The sequence below is a fragment of the Pseudomyrmex gracilis genome, unplaced genomic scaffold (genome assembly GCF_002006095.1).
Source record: "Pseudomyrmex gracilis isolate BER0280 unplaced genomic scaffold, ASM200609v1 scaffold_192, whole genome shotgun sequence".
In the NCBI taxonomy this organism is placed as follows: Eukaryota; Metazoa; Arthropoda; class Insecta; order Hymenoptera; family Formicidae; genus Pseudomyrmex; species Pseudomyrmex gracilis.
The window spans coordinates 285,522-302,361 of record NW_018020776.1 but is presented as its reverse complement, the minus strand read 5'-3'; the positions used below and the strand labels follow the sequence as shown (position 1 = coordinate 302,361).

Below are 16,840 nucleotides of genomic sequence, written 5' to 3'. Positions count from 1 at the left end.
TAAATCAAATTCACGCTCTCGAATATACTCACACACTTAAAGAAAGTGACCATTTAAACTCGTGCACATAGCACGGAATAGAACCGCACGCTGTGGACATAGCGTACCGACATGTCGCTCGTGGACTGGCTGCGTAGTTCCAATGTGTACCACCCGCGCTAGTTTACGAGGTGGAAAAGTGATCAGGCTTCTATCTTCTGCTACGATCGAGTGGCCTTCTCACGTACCGTACTCTCGAAGGTTTACCCGAAAGCTACTAGGAATACTCAATTGTGATTGGTCGCTCGTCACGTGAGCGATGCGTGAAGCGTGGTTTCTCGAGAACGCGATTGGTCGCGATTTCTCGCACTGCGCGTTCTTTCTAGACTTTTGCATTGTTCGAAGGTGCGCTACGGGGTTCACACGAGCTAAGACACGGCGACGTGTGGGAGCCATTGTATGACTCATTCGACGCTGCTTCACGCCGAAGATCGAGGTAAGGACGTACGGCGTCGATCGAGCTCTGGTGAATCCTCTCTTGTGACGAGAAAAAAATCGTTTTCATCGCTCGTCAGCGTTCCTCTTCGTTGTTCCACGTTTCCGCGTAATAATTTCGGTGAGTCAAATATCCTCGGCGTAGATACGCCGAGATATTTCATTCTACTATGCGTACCGTCTAGTGGTCGCGAGAGGCCAAAGCCAAGCAATGGCGTGAACGACGCGAGTCGGAATTTTCATTTTGCGCGTTATTTTTTCTTTTGTCTCGTTTTCTCTCTCGTGTGTGTGTGTCTTTCGGAATAAAAAGATAATTGTCGAGTTAACGAAATTATAAGATCGTCGTTTACATTTCGATTTTCGCTCGCAGCGGCGGTCCACGTAGCACAAGACGCTTCGAAACAAACATGGCGTTGTTGCGTGGGGCAATTTTGTGCGAGAGCACGCGAGCTCGTATAAATACCCACACGTGCGTGTACGGGCACGAGACTCGAGTTAAAAAAAAACTTGAAGATATTTATTGTTCAATTTGTTTGTGTTTATCTCGTTATTCGCAAAACTCGTGACACGGGCTTGATTGCATATATAAATTTGTAAATCGATTGCGGTCGAAGTGGCGCCACAAATTCGGTCGGAACATCGCGGTCCATCTTTGTTCTACATTCGATGAGAAGTAAAACCTAAAGTGAATTATGTGATGAAGAATTTGCTAGAGCATTGCGTTGATCAGAGCCGGAATATTTGGATTTTGTATTAAAAGAAGAGCAGGCAAAATTGTTTTGTTTCTCGCAACGTTACGAGTTACAATTTTGTGTGAATGATCGAAAATGATATACCGATGCTTCAAGTTCATTAAGTTTGTTCAATGTGATTTTGCAGTAACAATGGTTACTAAAAACTCAATGAGCAAAGAAAGAAAGAGTTTATGCGACACGGATTTAAATGACTGAAAACAAATAGTTAAGAACAGATAGTACATAAAAAAACACTTTTAGATACAGAAAGGGGAAATTTAATGTATGTTGCAGGGATTTAGACTACTTCAAGAGTGTGTTAGGTGTATCAAGATCTCAGCTGCCATTCCGATCAAGTGGATTTAGCACATTAGTAGAGAGCAGTTAACTGCTTGTTTTCTGCTGCTACTTTTCAATTGTTCTTCAGAAGTGGTTTTGGTGATCAAACATCTTTGTTCTTGTTCAGCTCTTAGATTTCAACCTACATTTTATATACGCAAGAAATAGAAAAGCAGAAGAAAGAAGCTATATTTTGAAAGGTAATACTCAATCATAATAAGAAAATTAGTTTATAATTTTATAATTCCTAATTTTACAACGAAATAAAAAACAAACAAAAAAAAACAAAAAAAAATAAAGAAACTCTAAGAAAGATATGAATGGTACGGACAATAACACAAGTCTGTCATCAATTTTTTATCGTCTATAAATAGCATGGAGTTTATAGCTGTGTTTTATTTTTACAAAAAAAAACTTATTAAACTATACAATAAGTTTGCAATAACCTAATTTTCTGAAAATAAAAACTATTCTCTTAATCATTCTCTCATATAACAAAAAAAAAACATAGTAATAAATATATGTTTCATTTATCAAATGAAGCCAAGCATCTAAAAAGCTACTTTTTATTCTGAATTAATCAGTTCATTTTAAAAAGTGATTTGGTGTTTGCCACAAGTGTATATGTTCTTGATATTATACATCACAGAGAGCATACCTTTTGATGATCATGGATGATAAATTTTTTTACTTTTACCTTCAAAATATTTTTAAGTAGTTCTATAAGTCATGTTATTTCTATGTTTTGAAACCATGTTGGTTTGTTATATCTTTATTAATAATTAGAAAAGCATTTGTTTTTGTTCTTTTTATTCAATAAAGGTAAGTTTTGACATCTCTTGATACATACGGTAGTTAATGCACAGTTTTTTTTTTTCACATCTTTTGGGATCTCAAAACAGATTTTTAAGATTTTAAAACAATGCTTTTCTTTCAATCAACATTGTACCCTGTATTCATTCTAGATTAAAACTCTTATTTCGTTATTACTTGTATATTTCTTGTTTCGAGTATAATTAAAGAACAAAAGATTTTCAAAAAAAATCAAAAACAAGTTTAAATTAAAAAATCATAAGAATAGAATCTCTACTCATAGTTTTGTTATATAATAATTTAAATCGTGAGATAAACTTTTGCTACGGTGTTACAAGTCTTGTACAAGTACTGTAAAACACATACAAAGTGCATAAACAACGCCTGACTCTTAGATGTCTAAGATCCGTATTTAATAGTCGCGTTTTTCTGAAGAATACAAAAACTAAGTCTTGAGATTGCGCAACATGGATTGCGCCGAACGAATCTCAAGATTCAGTTTGACAATTACTCAAATAACATTTCCGTCTTACATGGCGGGATAAATAAAAAAAAAAAAAAAAAAAAAAAAAAAAAAAAAATCAGCTGAAAAAAATTGATCAACAATTATTAAAGAATAAAAGTGAAAATGCTTTCCTGTGATATCGTCCTATCGTTTTTACGTGCATCCTACAATTGCATACAAACCAGAGTCAGCACGAAAGAAGAAATTGAGAACTTTTCCGATGATTAACTGACTGGGAAACGAACCGAGCCAACGGTTCTCTCTTCTATCGTCTTATTGCGGATTTCACTCGTGTCTATTTATAGCGCACGCATCACGAGACACATGCGTATATACTTCGCGGAACGAAACTAGAGTCAGTCGCGTAACACAAACAAAAAAAAAAAAAAACGAATTTTTAATACACAATTTAATTAAGGACAGTAAAACATGCAAGAGACTAAAACAAGAGATCGGCGAATTGATTTTGATCTTTGCCGCTTTCTCGAATTTTTATATATTCAGCTAAATAAAGCAATTTAAAGCAAGTAGACACATCGTACGTGATCAGCGAAGAGGGATCGGAATGCGAGAGCGTAAGATGTTTAATCCTGGACGCAGCTGTGGTTTCATATTTTTTTGTGTACGAAATAAAAAGCTGGCGAAGTGCAAACGTGTCATTGTTACACTTCATATTAGCCGACGTGCAACGTGCGTCTCACGTGAATTCTCTTCGTGCTGCGTTTCGAACGTGAGTCATGATTTTCCAGTTGCAGCCAATATATCCACATTCGAAACCTCCCAACCTCCTGAATTCTCCCTCTTTTGTGTTCTCTCAAATCTGCGAAACTCCAAGTATCCGTTAAGCGGCAACGTTACCACGGAAAGTAGAGCACGTGACTTTTTTTTTCTTTTAATAATTTTCTATCGTACGAGAAAGAATTGAATAGAAAGTTCTCCGTACAACTACTGCTAAAAGACAATCGTAAAAGATTTCTCTTTTTCTCTCTCTCTCTCTCTCTCTCTCTCTCTTGATACTGTGTATAATATAAATTCGATGCGTGTCGATAAAAACTCGATCGGAAGGATTTATATAATTTTTGCCGCGAAAATAGTTTGCAGAACTATATGCGCACAACACGGTGAATCTAAAATTCCACACACACGTCACTAGTAAAATTTAACTTTCCGACACAGATCCAATAAAGTCTTGTGACAATCCAGTTTTGCGGTCGTGGGGATCCCGTAATTAAGTTAAGTTCCGAGTATCGCACACGTCACATCTCAGCGACACATACATACATACACATTGAACCGCTGTTGGAATTTGTCGTCACACGATTTGAATTCCAGCCCTGCAACGCTGTTTTTTTTTTTTTTTTTTTTTTTTTTTCTGCTTTTGTCTTTAATGTAAAATTGCGCACAAATTATTTTGCGGCGCAATCGGTCGTTATTTGTTAAATTTTTAAAGAGAGAGTTTTTAGGAAAACTGGCTTCTCGTCACGCTAATTCGATTCTACATTCTTGCATATGTTTGTGAATGCATATGCAGAAACTTGATAGAGAGACCGCAGCGAGAAACGATCGAGACATGTTAGTTGTTGGTTACGACGAGATGGGATATTAATATAGATGCTCTTTTCGCCATTGTGAACGAAGACGTTGAGACGAACTACGGACACTCACGCGGGAATTTCCGCTTTTTCCAGCCCTTTGCCGGTTCCGTTTACATCGTTTTTCATGGGAGACGACGATTCGTTTTCGAATGTGAGCCGAGAGTCTATCAGCGTGTGTGGCTGATTTTTAACGCACAGCCGAAACGTCTTAGTCACAAAATGCCTACCTGGGTACAATCGTAAAAACGTCACACAGTCTATTTTTGGACTGGCGCACTTTTAATTACCGCTTGTTTAAACGTCAACAATTATTGCGTTGAGTCATAACAAGATGTGTTATCACGACATTGGGATAAAGCAATTTATCTCTCCGCATGCTGCCTGGCGTTGCTGGAACTCCGAAACTTTAAACCATTCGAATTACAACACTTTATAACGGTTTTGACCGAAAAGATTAATAAAAAAAATTTATATATATATATATATAGAAAGACATTTCGTGTGACAACGGAAGTGCATTCGTCTCTTGGTGTGTTGCGACCGATTCCGAAGGAACTTGCTGTGAACACACACTGCGTTGTATAAAAGTTGGTTTCTTATTTTCGTCACGAACGCACATTCTCTTAAATGTTTGTCTCAAGAATCAAATGATTGTCGGCCGTTGGAGAACGTTGTGTTGTGTGCGGATTTTTCTCGTCTCCGTCTCCCCCGAAGAGAAGACATCGCTCAGTCGGTGATAAATAAAATTTATTTGCGGAAAACGCATATATCGCACACGCGTTTTGACACGCGTGTATCATCCGATTTGTTGTGAATTCCGTGAGGGATTCGCGAGGAAACATGTTAGACGAACGAAGATCCTCCGTTTGTTTTTTTTTTTTTTTTTTTTTTCGATTCCGAAAGGAGACACAGCGGTTTCACGACAGGTGGAAAACCCGAGGAGAGGTGTGGAACGAGGCGGCGTCATCTCCGGGCTCTTCTACGCAGAAAAACGCAATCGCGTGCGTCTGAAGCTTCGTATGTGTCCCCCTCGAAATCCAGCAGGAGAGAGAGGCGATTCGTCGAGTAGTCCAATCGAAAAAAAAAAAAAAAAAATTAACGACCGCTTTTTCATGCGGAATTTTTTATTTTCGACCAAGTTCCTCATTTTAGCCTCGCGTTTTTTTTTTTTTTTTACGTCGTTCTGGCGCGACAACCGTGTTCATTTATTAATTTTGTCATAATCGCACTCATTTCGCATCGAGTTGTGGTCATTTTAGAAACAGGTATTTATATATTAATAACGGCATCGCTTTTTTTTTTTTTAATGATCGCGTGCCTAATTATTACAATCTTGCGAGAAAACATGTTTAATAAGCAGTAAAACATGGTTGGTTGCGAGCACACACAGTTATCGGAAACCGGCCGATTGGCGTGAAAATAACGCCAAGTTTGCATCGAAACGCTGTAATTACAGTTGGCCGAAATGCGACAATCTTTCTGAATAACAACCAGGAACGATCTCGACGAGATTATCGCTTGAGATAATGAGAAGCAAAAGTTTATTTCTTAATAATACCTTGATGTGTTTTAAAAAGATTTTTAAATTCAAAGAAATTTTAAAAATTATATATTTTAAATTATACATATTTAAAAATAATATACGTGTAACATATGCTGTAAAATTATATACTAAAGAAACAATCATTTTGACAATTTTAAAAGATTTAAAATATAAAAGTCATTTTTTTAAAATCTGTTTGCTGTGTTTATTTTAAACAATGATTTACATATATTTTGTAAATTTATATTAAAATACTTTGAAATCTTTTTTTTTATATATTCAGCATTATATTTAACTTATACGTCGTTTCATCACAAGTGAAACGTTTATGTTTATTGATAAATGTAAATTTTGTTACCGCTTTGCAATTTAGAACATTTCCTGATTGCAAGTGCAAAGTCTGGTTTATTTTTTTCTCTCTCTCTCTCTCTCTCTCTCTAATTAGTATTTTTCTTTTTTCTTGGATATTCTGACTCGAAAGCTGCAGGTGGTGAAACCTCAGATGCAATCGATATGTATATTTCTCGAGAAAAAAGATTTATTTTATTAAAAATAATTTTTAAAAACTTTTTATCACTTTTATTAAAAATAATTTTTTTCTAGATAAAGTACGTATCGCAAAAATAAAAATACTCTCATTCGCTTAGCGATATATCTTATCTTTTTTCTCACTATACAAAATATAAAATTTATGTGAAATTAATGTTTCTTTTATTTTAAGAAACGTCTTCGTTTAATGTCGATAATTTTTATTCAGTTTTGGTCATTTTTTTCGTTTTGCAATCTGATTCTCGCTCTCGGAGTTTGCTCTCTCCCGCACGTGTGATCGAGGCCTTTAGTGTTCGCAGATGTGTCGAAAGAATTTGCAGTAAAAAAAAAACCAAAAGGAATAATAAATTCGGATCCGATTGTTTGTGATATACAGTCGCAGCACGTGGGATATGTTTGTGTGCTTTGGAACGTTCGTCTGCCAAACCTTTCGGCTCCGTCGGAATTCGCTGTAACAATAAAGCTGTCAGATAGACGTGTGCGAGTCTTTTAAACTATTGCGTCTATAAGTTTCTGGAGTTGAAACATTTCGATCCTTTCAACGATCGAATAGATGCAAAATTCTTTTTTTCTGGTTTTTAATGTCATGTATCACTTTTTGAAATGGGTTTCTATTTTAATCACAAGAGCAATAAGCTGCCGGGTGTGTACGAACCACGAATTACTCTTGTATGAGAGCGCTAAACAAATTTTATATAAAAGTTTATTTGTCGAAATGATATAAAAATAAACACACTGTATAAGTAATACGTCAGTCTGAACGTAATGACTGGAGGAAAGCTAGTGCCCCCCAGTCGGTCGTGCTGAGATAGCGATATCGGTCACTCCACTATAACATATAGAGGCTGTAACGTCCGTGAGCGTAATCACGTGACAGCAAGAAACGTGACCATCCCCCTCACTTGTGCGCGCAAATGCGCGATTTACACACAACCGTTCCGTGTAATCACGGAAAACAGTTTTTTATATTAAATTTCCTTAGTATTTTCTTTCTATCGCGTGTACGTCTCGGAAATTTTATTACATATTTTATATCACATATATATATATTATGAAGAGTTTTTTTATATAACGCGTTTAATAATTTTTGCAATTATCCGATTAACGAAAATTAATTATTACAGATTGTGAAAAAGAGTTTGGTCGCGCGCGAACAATGCGATCGTTCATAAATAAGATTGCAAATGAGTGTGCGCAACGTTTGAATAATTAATATTAATTATTCAGATATAAAGAGCATTAAATTCAACGCGGTCGATAACGTAAAAAAAAAAACCTCACACGCAGAGAGCTTAATGGTGTCAAGGATTTATAGCAGATACCATATGTTTTTTCAGGCGATATATCCTCGTCATATGTGAGAATGATTGAAAATAAAACTTTTTTTTTTTTTTTCAATAACAAAAACGCGCATCAGTTTTCGTACGGTACGTGCTTTCCTTTTTGTTTTGTTTTGCGTGCGGTAAATCGAAATAATATAAAAGATAAAAAAATGTTTTATTGCGATCGTCACATTATTGAGACGTTTAACATAACCGCGTCGTTTAAAAAATTCGCTCGTGTGCAAAAAAAACTACTGACACGTTTTATGCAAATGTAATATGTCGATTCGATTACACGCTCGCGTGTGACCTTAAAATTGAAAGATAATAAAGTATCTGTAACAAACGTTTCTCCTTCGTTAGTTTCTTCGCGAAAGAGACAGATGGATCGGCGACGATTATTTTTCCAAGTACTTTCTAAGGAAAGAAGAGAACGAAAACGGTGTGCGCGTTCGATTAGGAAAACCACACGTTGTGTTTCGCGGGGCGCGTGCATACTCAATTTAATCGATAATGTTGAGAGAAAGTTTATCTGCCTCTCCGGAGCATTGCGCAAGTCGACTCTCGGTTAGAGAGATAAACGACATACGCTCGCGCGTGAACGAAAAATATCCGCGTGCCCGTATATAAAAAAAAACTCGCCGAAGATCGAGCGATCATTTTTCACCGCTTTCCGTTGGAAAGCCCATGCGTGTCTCGTAGAGATTAGGAAATGGCGACGATAATCGTTACGGAGATAAGATGTCCATTTGGAATTACGGAAGGCGGTGGGATGCGGTGTAGAGGAGATAAATTACACGTTGTTGGATACCAGCTACAAGCTCGATCTCTCTGCTACCTCTTCGCTAATTGCACACAGTGACTTGATGCTTTTTTTTTTTTGTTGATTATCTACAATTACATAATTGCAATTACCTTATTACAACTATATAAGAATATTAACTCACATGAGAAAATTAAGACATCACCAAAACCAAGTGGAGATGGTGTATTTGTAACATATGACAATAAATATTGTGTGTTACATATTAATAAATACATATACGTATACATTGTTTATCTGGAAAAAAAAAAAAAAAAAAAAAAAAAAAAAAAAAAACGCATTTTTATTCCCTTTTCTATAAATATTTCTTTTTTTTTTTGTGTGTGCGTGCCAAGTGCGCGCACAATTGCCGACACGCTTGACTGACTCTGATTCGCCAGCGAATGTGAATGAATTTTTGATCGCGATCGCGATCGATTCTTGTGCACGCAACGAAGATGCTTTTAAATTCCCTTCGTCGTTTATATAATTTCGTTGCTTCTCGGCTCGGTTGCAGATCCTCCTCCTACAAAAATGAGCGTCATAATAAGACTGCAAAATTTGGCGTGGTCCGCCAATGCACTGGACATACGACAATTTTTCAGAGGACTTAGTATCCCGGAGGGTGGCGTTCATATTGTCGGTGGCGAGCTAGGGGATGCTTTCATCGCGTTCAGGTAATTATCATCATCATCTTCATCATCGCACGTCAATCCGCCAGCGTGCTGTGAAATAAAAAGAGGAAAATGTGTGCGGCTGTGTGCGGCTCTCTCGTTCAGAGTATCAACTAGTTGCGTCTCTCACGATGCACGCACGAGTCTTCAATCGCAAATACAAATTTTTATTTTTACTTGTAGTACTCACGATACGATAAATTAATTAATATTATAAAAGTTTATTAATTATATAAAAGCTTATTAATAGAATCTAATTTTTAAAAAGTTAAAGATGTATAATAAAATTTTTTTTCCCCGCTGTTGATGTTTAACTCGAAAAGCTAGTTTGCAGAAAGTTTAAACAAAGTTTATATAACAACTCGCTAATAAGTATGAAGTTAATTTCCAATAAATCTTGGTATTAGCCGTAGCTGTAGCTGCTATAGCTACTATAGTAATAGTACAGTTAATTAATATTTTTGATTTTATACGCTAAACAATTTTTAAAAGGGATTGTGAGATCATCTGTAAATATTTTTTCAATGTTGTGAATCGGAGCACTTAACGAGTTTCTTTAACAAATTCGTGTATTTGTTAACAAAAAAAAAAAAATCGCAACACGGAATCTCACGGAAAATCCATCGTTTCGCTATTGCAGCACCGACGAAGACGCCCGACAGGCTATGATGCACGATGGCGGTAAAATTAAGGAAATGAAGATTAAACTGCTGCTCAGTTCCCGTGCCGAAATGCAGAAAGTGATCGAGGCCGCTCGGCAACAGACTTTGAGTTTGCAGTGCATTATGCAGACCGCGCCGGTGACGGTGCCACCTGTTGTTTCTGGCAAGCAGCCCGGCTCACCGGTCGCGGAAAGGAAGGAGAAGGACAACGACAGCGAGTCCGGCAAAGATCGAAAGGACAGACGTGATCGATCGAGATCGCGAGATCGTTCGCGCTCACGTGACCGTGATCGCGATAGGGATCGTCGCGATCGAGACCGCGGTAGGGATCGACGACGACGGGATCGGAGCAGGTCGCGGGACCGAGAACGGCGCGATCGAAGGCGTCGTCGCGATCGGTCCAGGTCGCGCGATCGCACGAGATCGCGGGATCGCGACGCCAAGAGAAACTCGTTGAACGATCGGCGCAAAGACGAGGACGACACTAGCGATGTCGTGTGCGTAGGCCAATTTCAGAAGGACAAAGCCGCCGGGAAGAAGCCGCTTGTGGAAAATGGCGTGTGGGAAGTTCCACCTCAGACGCAGATGCAAACCGCTCTCCTGGCGCCGAATATTCTTGGCGCCAGTGTCGCCGCTCTGTCTCAGGACACAGCGGATGTTCAACGCTCAGCCATAGCCAGCTTCGGTACATCAATGATAGGTCAGCAGTCTATGTTGCAATCGGGCCAGTTCGCTATTAACGGTCTGAACGGTGTCAGCAATCTCATGCAGCCGCACGTCCAGTTGGGACACGCGGTAGGTATAACGCCGCTTTCGCAGAACTTAAGCAATATGAGCGGCCTCGGAGCGCGCTCCAAAGATCTCTGGGGTCAGAACGACAGCAGACTGGATCAGACCGGGCGATTTTCTGGACGATCGAGTCAATTCAAGAATCAGGAACACGGTTACCGTGGTTCTAGGTCGAATACTTTTATGAATAAGGTACAAGAACTCGAGGGTCGTCGCAATCCACATGCATTCCAATCTGGCTCGTCCAACTTCGGCTACGACGATCGCCAGACTTCCGGACGGAAATCGGGTAACTCCAGATTCTCCAACGATAAAAACGGGACCAGCAATAACAGCACCGGCAGCGGTGGTCATTGCGTGGAAGTGCGCAATATGCCGTTGAGCGCGACGTATGCGGATCTACGACACGCGTTTCAAGGTATCTATATCAGAAAGGATTGTGTGAAAATGATAACCGATAATCACGGTAACCGTGTGGGCATTGCGTATATCAAGTTCGGTAAGGCTGAGAGCAAAGAGCTCGCAATGAGCACGACCAGATACGTGCGAGGTTCTGAAGTAGAAGTTCTTCACTTGGACGAGAGTATATTCGACAAAGCAATGATCTCTTACTTGCCCGATAAGGAAGACGAGGATGATGTGCGAAACTCTTCGTGCATCCTGCTGACCGATCTACCGTCCTTTACCAAAGAAATGGATATCGCTAAACTGTTTCACGACTGGAAGATCAACGATCTCTTCATTACCAACAGTAAGGAATCCAGCACCGCTCAGTGCATAGCTTACGTGCAATTTGCTCGGCTCGAAGACGCCAAATCATCGCTGAGCACGGCGCTCAAGATCGGCAGCAAATCCGTGACCGCGACCGCAATCAGCGAAGAGAGGTTCGCGCAGGCGAAGCGCGAACACGAACAGTCGAGCGCGAATCAGACCGATTGTATTCTCATGCGCGGTTTGCCATTTCAGACGGCCGATCGCGACGTCTTTGACTTCTTTTCCGACATTGGCATCGTACCAATTCGTATTCACATGATGCTCAATCAGCAGGGCAAACCGGCCGGCGAATGTTTTTGCGAATTCGACTCGGTCGAAAAAGCGGAACGCGCGCTCAGTAAAAACGGTCTACCTTTCGGCAAGAACATACCCACGATCGAGTTGGTGCCGCGCGTCAAGATGCTCGAAACTCTCGGAATGATGGAGGCGCAGCAGCAGTCGCAGCATTTCTCACCGTTGCAGCAGGATCAGCACCAAAGACCGCCACGTTTCACCGGTCCGATAGGTCACTTGCCGCGTTTTGCCAACGCCGGTTTCGGACCGCGCTGCCCGCCCGGCTTGATGGGGATGCCGCGTCACATGATGGCGCGCCATCCGCCATCCCTGGCCGATTGCGTCGAGGGATTCGGCAAGCCTGGCTGCGTGTTATCGCTCGAGAACGTGCCCTTCAAGGCGGACATCAACGAAATAATCGAGTTCTTCGGCGACTTCGACGTAAAGAGGGAGAACGTGATTCGCCGATACACCGAGAGGGGTATGCCAACCGGGGACGCTCGAGTGGCCTTCTCGTCTCCGAACGAGGCGCAGCGTGCTCTCAAAGAGCTCAAGAACTGTAAAATGCGAGAACGCACCATATACATGAAACTAGCGTGAGTTCTTCCGCACCGTCTCCCTGAAATGGAGACAGTACTGACAACGAAGACGGACTTGAAGAAACTGCGATGAGGCGATATCGCATTTAATATTCCCCACACACGCGAGAGCAACATCGGTGAAATGATGTTCCTTTTTGATCGCGGGATTGAAGAAGAACCCCCCGGATTGAAGAGAGTCTCAGTTGGCGAATCTACTGCGAATCAAGATCCGGTGTTGCTTGAGAGAGACCGCACACCGACAATTATCATAAGAACCACCTTTACACTGATTGTAACACGTCTTCTTTGTATATGAAAACAAAAAAAACAAACAAAAAATTTATACTTCCTTATTAGAGTAAATACCTTATTGCACTGACGATCATAGTCGCCGCGCGCGCGCGAGTGTATGTTATATTGAAGAACGTAAAAAGAATCATTTAGATTTATGAAAGAAAGTCATTTTTTTTTTTTTTCGACGACTATATGCGTATCACACCGCCCGAATCTCGGTTTTTCTCTTCTTGGTTGTGTTGTAAGAAAATCTACAAACTATCAGAGAGAGAGAGAGAGAGAGAGATTGTCGAGCAAACAACAACAACGTTGCCAGCACGATCGTTCGAGTATTGCTCAGCTATGATAGTAAAGTAATCTCATTTGTGTATTAGCGAATTTTTTTAACTGTGTCGCTCGTACTGGTGACGACTCTTTCGAAGGACGACTATGAAAAATGTAGCAACTTTAGAATAAAACAGACGAACATTACAGAGTGCATTATAAATGAAATGCTACAAGCTGTTTTTTTTTTTTTTGGTTTTTTTGCGAACGTATTTATTAACGGCACATTGTTCAACGAAAGAGTTAACAAAAACCTTTTTTAGTGTGATGAACAATTTTTGAGAGGTTTTTTCTGTGTCGCTTTCAAATATAGTTTCTACGGGAGAACAGCTTGTGCATAAGAGTCTATATGCGCTACTTGTGTATACATACATATTACATATATATATATATATGTATACACACAACACACATACACACACACATATATATATGTACTACGAAAAAGAGAAATTAATTTTATTTTGTATACTACAACGCAAAACCAAATAAAGTTTGTTATGTCAAAGTACAAAGTTAGCGGTTTGATTAGAGTTGTGCATTCATTGTTTTTTTTTTTCTTTTTACACGTTTTGTCCTGACAATATACCATTGTTTAGTTATGAGTGCGAGTCGATCGATGGAAAACCGACGACGAAAAACGTAAGTGTAACGAGAATACTACGTGTGTATGTAAATATGTTTGTAAATATGTTTATATATCGAACAATACGTGTGATTCCACGGTGGGGTAAATCGTGCTCTTCTCAATCTCACGTCACACCGAGAACACGTGCGCGTATTCGTCTAGAAAAAAAAAAAAAAAAAAACGATATTCACAATACACCGACAACAAAGTGATTCGCAATAATACAGAATTTCTCGGCGATCTTGTACGGCGTTACACGTGACACGTATTTAATTTATACACATTTGCACAATCGATAATATATGTATATTACATATATTACACACATATGTAGATACAACAACAACATAATCTCATTCTCATCTGTATTCATTAATACCGGCGCGACATCGTGCGCGTGACTGGCCTTGTACCGAGTAACGCGAGACAAAATGTTAAACAACTAATAAAAAAAAAAAATAAAATAAAAGAACACGAGGTATATATTTGCAACTTTGTTTTGTTCGAATTTATTCTGCGCGCAGTTGTTGTTGCGCACTTGTGTTAAATAATACTCGTCGAGGACTTGGAGACTTGAATAAAAAATTTTTGTCCACAAACCTCATTGCCGCGTGTGTGTTAATAACAATATTAGTTTTTTTTTTTTACCATCCCGTAAACAAAATTTCAAAATTTTTTCAAAACGGTTTTCGCATCTTTCGCAAAGCCGCGTGTTTCGCGAGAAACAAAAGTCCTTGCCGATAACTTTTTGTTCGCCCACCATCATCGTCAAGTTCGAACTTATCCCTAACAGGATGTGCGTTTCGAATGCAACTTGTTTTCGCACCCGGCGACAGCGAGTTTCCTGTATAATACCCCGTTTCCTACGGGAGACTCCGTGTGACGAGCGAACTTTATATTGCGGCAAATCGGCGCTGCCTAAATATTGAGTCACGAGCTATTTCTGTAGCCGCGCCTCTCGAGCCGTAAGATCGAGAGCCGGCAGTGACGCATCTCGCTTTGTGGCCCTTGCGCGCGAACAAGACCTGCCCTCTTCGCACAATTGTAACGATAGATAACAATATTGAGAGCGAGCAAAACTCTCTCTCTCTCTCTCTCGTCGCGCGTTTTAAACCGACACGATCGAAGTTCTTTCTGTGCGCGAACGAAAAACTCTCGCTTTTGATTTTGACAGACTCGTCTTTGGGATATATTTTCTTGAGATCGCACGCGAGTTCTAAAACATTTATTGAACAAAGATGAAAAAAAAACAACAAACTTTTGGGATTATGTTAATTTGTTTGGCGAATTTTCGCACTCAAACCGTTTTTTCTTCTCGCTTCCTTTCGTCCGGAAAAAGACGATAGCGCGAGCGGAAGAGCATTAACTCCGGAAAAAAAAAGATATTACTGACTTCGTTTTTTTTTTTTTTTTTGTCTCGACATTTCATTTGCTTTTCAACAAACCGTAGGCACGGCTGGTGTCCCTAATGCATTGATTTGTTCGATTCTATTCGGCGATTTCCGTCATAAAAAAAAAGCGGCATCGCCTTTACACACAGGAACATCGCGATTAACCTTGTGCGATTTGCCGCCGATATATATTATATACCGGAAGTTTCGACTTTACCTATATCCGTTTGGCGCGCAAAAAAAAAAAATGTGACACGCAGAAAAAAAAACAAAACTTTTTTGTCGCGAAAAAAACCATTTTTCCGTCAAAGAGTTCGACACGCCGTGTGTTTTCCCATCAATTTTTGTGTTTTTTTCGCAAGTCTCGAGATATTTTGTTTCTCAATTGCGGACAGTTAAAACTTTTTTTTTTTTTTTATCTCGCTTCGATGAACAAATCGCACGATAACGTCTGTTAGCGACGGACGCGCGCGCGCGCGCGCACGTGTTTGTTACATAGTTATGTAACGCGATAATCGCTTCCTATACACACGATCGGAACACATCGTAACGCGCGCGCGAAATCGATTTTCTCCTCGTCGCGCGTTTACATTGTAACGGATTACGCAATCGATATTCGATATATCTCGCGACGCGCGAACGGCGGCGCGGCGAACACGCATACACGCGCGTGTACATACACGCTCCCCTTTTTGAACATCTGCGGGCGCAAGGACGAGCTGAAATTGAAGCGCTCGGCGAACAAAGAGCGGAAATCTCTCGGCGAAGCCGTGACAAACGGATCCGCGCCGGAAGCCTAAAAACAGATCGCGCCAGGAACGTAACGAAGGTAACAAAAACTCTCGAAAATAACCGATTGTTTGCGGCGCACCGAATTTCCGAACGTTTCCGGATAGAAACGCGCGTTTCGAAAAATCGACGTTAAAAAATCGAAAAGAGTCGCGCCACAATCTTCAGAAAGCGGTTTGACATGTTTTTTTCTTACGGATCTTTTTTCTTTTTTTTTACGTTCGCCACTTCTTTTATTGACACATGTAAATCCCATTACGCGTTCGGTCGACTCGTCGACCTTTCGCCGGACAGCTGAAACTCTTTAAGACACTTGTCACGAGATATACGCGTATACTTATATTGCGTGACGATGATACCGCGCGATGACGATACCGCGTGTTACCTAAAGTGGTGGATGCGTAATCCCTGCGAGTGGGCGCGCTTGACACGAAATATGACTGAAATCATCTCCTTTCGCGCAACTACAGAAGACGAGTCCGTCGGAGTACGGAGCACGCGCGACTATAAATTATCCGACGATTCGCGCGAGAGAAATATCGACATTTATTTTTCTTTAGAAATTAATTTATTTCATTAACCGTTTATACATCGCATTCTATTACAGCCCACGATTTTGCTTTATCTTGTTACTTGTGTCGTAGGGTAAAAGACCCAATTACTGTAACCTCCCATGTAGGAATTGCCGACAGACTTCCAGTAATACTACTAGGCCAACAATGGCCCAACCTTTATAGCCGATACTCGATATTGACAATTGGTCCAGTATTGTCCCATTTTTGTATTTTATAACAGCCCAATATTGGCCCGTTTGTTCACCAGTGTTCGGCATTCATATTGGGCCAGTATTGGCAAGAAGACGGGACCAATATCGGGCCAGTATTGGCAAGAAGACGGGACCAATATCGGGCCAGTATTGGCAAGAAGACGGGGCCAATATCGGGCCAGTATTGGCAAGAAGACGGGACCAATATCGGGCCAGTAT

At 40.2% G+C, this 16,840-nt stretch overlaps 1 protein-coding gene across 1 annotated transcript; it reads left to right on the top strand.

Moving 5' to 3' along the window:
- The first annotated feature begins 405 nt into the window (after nt 1–405).
- LOC109858222 lies at nt 406–13,856 on the top strand. The gene is made up of 4 exons (XM_020435284.1): nt 406–595; nt 1,503–1,747; nt 9,194–9,353; nt 9,991–13,856. Exons 3-4 carry the CDS (start codon nt 9,211–9,213, stop codon nt 12,446–12,448), a joined length of 2,601 nt encoding a protein of 866 aa, XP_020290873.1. The 5' UTR covers nt 406–595; nt 1,503–1,747; nt 9,194–9,210; the 3' UTR covers nt 12,449–13,856.
- Nucleotides 13,857–16,840: the final 2,984 nt, after the last annotated feature.

Coding starts and splice junctions, on each gene's coding strand:
- LOC109858222 (XM_020435284.1), top strand. CDS start 9,211: ATGAGCGTCATAATAAGACTGCAAAATTTGGCGTGGTCCGCCAATGCA. Junction 9,354..9,990: donor GATGCTTTCATCGCGTTCAG/GTAATTATCATC, acceptor TCGCTATTGCAG/CACCGACGAAGACGCCCGAC.